Source organism: Cajanus cajan, chromosome 3 (genome assembly GCF_000230855.2).
Source record: "Cajanus cajan strain Asha chromosome 3, NIPB_CcT2T_4, whole genome shotgun sequence".
Lineage (NCBI taxonomy): Eukaryota > Viridiplantae > Streptophyta > Magnoliopsida > Fabales > Fabaceae > Cajanus > Cajanus cajan.
Window position 1 is genome coordinate 54,370,009 of NC_138519.1, and position 4,318 is coordinate 54,374,326.

The 4,318-nt window shown below is 33.2% G+C and overlaps 1 protein-coding gene across 1 annotated transcript; it reads right to left on the minus strand.

Annotated features, from left to right (window-relative positions):
- Positions 1-330: 330 nt before the first annotated feature.
- LOC109810483 (uncharacterized) lies at positions 331-4,318 on the minus strand. The gene is made up of 3 exons (XM_020373958.3): positions 3,999-4,318; positions 2,953-3,113; positions 331-670 (listed from the first exon to the last, which is right to left on the minus strand). The coding sequence occupies exons 1-3, from the start codon at positions 4,168-4,170 to the stop codon at positions 431-433; spliced, it is 573 nt and encodes a 190-aa protein (XP_020229547.1). The 5' UTR covers positions 4,171-4,318; the 3' UTR covers positions 331-430.

Consider the following 4,318-nt stretch of genomic DNA (forward strand, 5'->3'; position numbering starts at 1 on the left):
AAGAAACAAAAAGCTCTATTACTCTATCAATAGTTATGGCTGACATCTTAACAAGCAGTTAATCACACTTTTGGTTAAAATATTACTACTATACTAGCTAGAAGAATATTCTTTAAGACGTGCTCATTTTCCAATTTTATGAAGCTTGCTTGGTCTTTAATATAGTCATGGTCAGTGTTCATGATATCTCAAAAACATCCAAAGTCAATTGAATTGTGTTGCGTGAAAGGATGAAACAAGGACAATCCAATTGAGAATTTAAATTTATTTATCAGTTGAAAAAAAATAAATCCACAAGAAAGGATGGAATTATGAAAAAGTTATGACATGTAAATTGAACATGATGATATATTTAGATTGGAGAAACACAAGGCATGAAGCAAATTCAGTATTAAGCAGTCAAAAGTTGAAGCAAATACACATGGATGGATCAGTCATCATTTGATGAACTTATAGTAGGGTCCTCGTCATTGGCAGGTTTGGTTTCTGTTTCAGATGCATCAGTAGACTGAACAGAAGTGACTGGATCTGTTGCAAAATTTGAAGTTTTGGAATTAGCTGAATCTTCAACTTTTGTCTCAACTGCAGACTTTGAAATGAGTCCTTGTGCCTCTATAGCTTCACGCGCTGCTTTTTCCTTTGCTTTTTTGGCTCTTTCCAACACTTCTTCCTGCATGAGAATTTTCCAACAGGTAAAAGACAGGAATCTACATGTACAGTGAAAATGGTAGAAACTAGAAAGTGAGGTGCAAAAGCATTGATCAACTACAAATTATAAAATTTATCAATGTGCCTAACTTTAGGTTATTTTTTTAAGAGTAATCAATAATTTAAATGGATTAATAGAAATACACAATGTTTAATTTTTCATAATTTACAGACACGCAACCAGCAATTTGTTCTTGATCAGCAGTAAAAATTTATAAGAATATGTTTGAAGCATTTGGCATTGGTTCCTCGCAAAAATCTACTCCAGTCTATATCTTTAAATTCCTTTAACCTAATATGATTTTTTTTTTTGTGACAAAAAAAGCTAATATGATTAAACCACCTAAACTCTAGAATTTCAATTTAACAAATCCAACCACCATTTTCATTGTTTGAAAACTTGCATAGTAATACATGGTTATTTTATACCAGAATAGACAATTAGACACCAGACATGAAAAAATACCGACAGAGTGTTCACTTCAAGTCATCTTCTATTCCTGGAAATACGAGAGTGGGAATATTTATTCCCATGTTTGTTAGAAGGTCATTGAACAAGATTTCTAGGTATCCTTATTCCCATTTTGTAGAGAGTTTTTATTCCCTTGATGCGTAGGTAGGAAGGTTATCTTCTATGGGAATAAGGGAAGTTATTTTTTAACACACTAATGATTTTTTAAATTATTTTTATTTAAATTATTTTGAATTTTAAAAAATATTCATAGGTATATTATAGTGTAACCAAACAATTTTTTAAATATACCTATGAATAACATTCTGGTTTAAATATTCCAGAAAATGTGATTCACGGAAGTGCACTATGAAATCTGGAAACAAACTCCCCCAATAGATATATCCAGAATCGTGGAAAACAGCCAATCTTCATTACAACAAATAAAATGCCTTCTGACCAGTATCAATGTGATAAAAGGCCAGAGATCACAGAACTACAATATAAATGTATCTCTTTTCTACGCATCATTTATTCTAGAGATTTGTACTCTCCCTCCAAATTTGCACTCTAAAACCAAAGATTCCTCTCTATTGAATATTTTTTCCTTCCTATTATTTATGTCTCATCATTTCTTTTCTAACTAGTTGAAGATCTTACATTGACTAGAGATAAGGCCACATTAATGTACATAAGTAGGAAACATTGCTCAACTTACAAATTGCTTTTGTAGGGTTGAGTTGGACTCCTAAGTCCTGATCCACTTTCTAAAATGGTATCAAAGTCTATCTTGACGATTGTTGATGGGCTTATTGGGACAAGTCAGCTTTGTAAGGTTGAATGAGGTCCCAAACCCACTTTCAAAGAGTTAGGCTCCTGATCCACTTTCTAAGATAACTTTTTGTTTTTGGCTGAACTAGTGTATCTCTTTGTCAAAAGCCAAAGACTAATCTCTTGAGATATTGAGATACATTTATTGCAATGACCCCTCCCAACACATGTTTTCTAACTAGATATTGACCTCTCTTTAACAGAAGTCTGCCTTCTTAAATATTGTTTAACAATTGAAGAAAGGATAACAGCCTTCATTGTCTTCCTTTATTAAGTTATTCCGTCTTCTTTCTGTATTAAATTTTAGAGAATATAGCATTGTTGCACATTCTCTTAGTCTAGGAAGACGACAGCATTCTAGTTATTCTAAATCACAATATATCTTGATCAATGCTTTCCAACTTATTTTCTCAACTCCTATAGGTACTTTATATTTGACCAAAGATACCTCTGCTATCATTAAACATTCAAGTCATCAGCTCACTCTAACTTTATAGCCCAACAATCTGTCTTTCTGTTTAAAATTATCCAAGATATTTAATCTGGATAACCGGCCAAGTAAAAAACTGATTGTAAACTAGGGAGCAAAAATAAACATCATCTCTAACAAATTGAATTTGAAACATGTTTAATTGGATAGTTGACAACCACCATTAACTGTGATATCATATTCAACTTTCAAATTAGAAATACAATACTGAACATTGGTGTGTACCAATAAAAGGGAAGAACTATAATCTAAAAGTCGAGTTACAATCTAACATTAATTGTCAGAGCATCCAAAATGTAGCACTGAAATATATTACTAGACAAAATCCAAGAAAATTATAGCTTTTCTAGTAATAGGCAAAAGTATTGTTATTGCACGCATGAAGGAAACACAAGATAAAAATATCATTGTAGAATGCTGCATTATATTATACATCCAGCACAAGATAACGCCTGTGTAAACTGCTTCATACCTGAAAGTCCTGTACTTGTTTTTGTTGTTCAGCTTGCAATCTTCCAACGGTGCTCAAAAACTCACCAACTGTGGACTCAATGCGCTCATTTAGAGCTTCAGCTACAGCTTTTCCCAAGAAAAATGCATCCAGGATACTTTTGTTGCTGTTGTCACTATCACCTGCATGATTCAGTTACTTATTACTTGAAAAAGAAAATATAACAAAACACCTAAAAACCAGAAAATTTAAGTGAACTAATTTATTACCTGCATACTACTTGTTTATCGGTTTGTAATCCTTAAGAATGGATCACCATTACCCAATTCACTAAGTGAAGTATTGCAACTAGAAAGGGAGCAAAGCAAATCCAACATAAACACTAAGGGCTGTTTGTTTCCTATTCTTGAAAATTGTTTCTGTCGTTAATAACAAAAAGAAGCAAAAAAATAACTCGTTTAATATATTTTTTTTCGAAAACTGTTTCAAAGTAATACTTAATCAACTTTTATGATAAAAAAACCATAACATCTGTAAGATGTTTTGCGATTTTCTGATCTTGTCCTACACTATTGCATCCTCTTTCCCAACTATTTTTAGTTATTACAATGACGGCATCGGAGTTTAAACTTAAGATCTTATGTATAATATCTCAAATTACAATGATGACATCAGGATTTAAATTTACAACCTTACTCATAATATATCAACACCAACACTAAGCCAACCCTAGTCCAACCCTAGTGATTCCTCTTCCCCCATTCTAACTATCTAAAAATTAGATTTCGGAAACTATTTCATAAAAACCAAAAAACAAAAACACAATCAAACACATCCAAAATAATGAACATTCTCGTAATTCCCTAGTCCCCATGAATCTAATGTCAACCTTAAAAGCCTTTCAGAAATTTGGAATTAAAAGGGGCGAAACAGCGGTAAGTATGAAATTCTTTCAAACTACCCATGAACCCCAGAACTTATTTTTTTTTTTCAAAATAAAAACCTATTCTCATGATTGAAGAAGACATTACTAGAAGCACAAGAGAGAGAAAGAAAGAAGAGTGTACCAGAGGCAGGGCCACCAGGCCAGATGCTACAGTTGCAGCGAAGTCCAATGCTTTGAGAACCCCTTTGGCGGGGAAGTTGAGTGTGTGTGGACTTGGAAAGTACTATGGGACAAAACGAAACATAGGTTTTGGACAACGTAAGAGACGCTGAAGGCGAAAGTACAGTGTTCATTTTCTCCCAAACCCTCTTCTCTTGCCACTCTTGTCCCGTTAACCCCACTTGTTGGACTCGTCTGAAAGATCTCAACTTGTATAAGAAACACTAAAAATCTCATGAGAAATGACAAACTCTTGTCTCCATGGTTAAATGGAGTGACAGA

What these genes read in the sequence shown, in the direction of transcription:
- LOC109810483 (XM_020373958.3), bottom strand. Translation starts at nt 4,170, where the DNA reads ATGAACACTGTACTTTCGCCTTCAGCGTCTCTTACGTTGTCCAAAACC. An exon ending in GCCTGGTGGCCCTGCCTCTG is followed by an intron (nt 3,114 to 3,998) that starts GTACACTCTTCT and finishes TGAATCATGCAG; the next exon opens with GTGATAGTGACAACAGCAAC. An exon ending in AACAAGTACAGGACTTTCAG is followed by an intron (nt 671 to 2,952) that starts GTATGAAGCAGT and finishes ATTCTCATGCAG; the next exon opens with GAAGAAGTGTTGGAAAGAGC.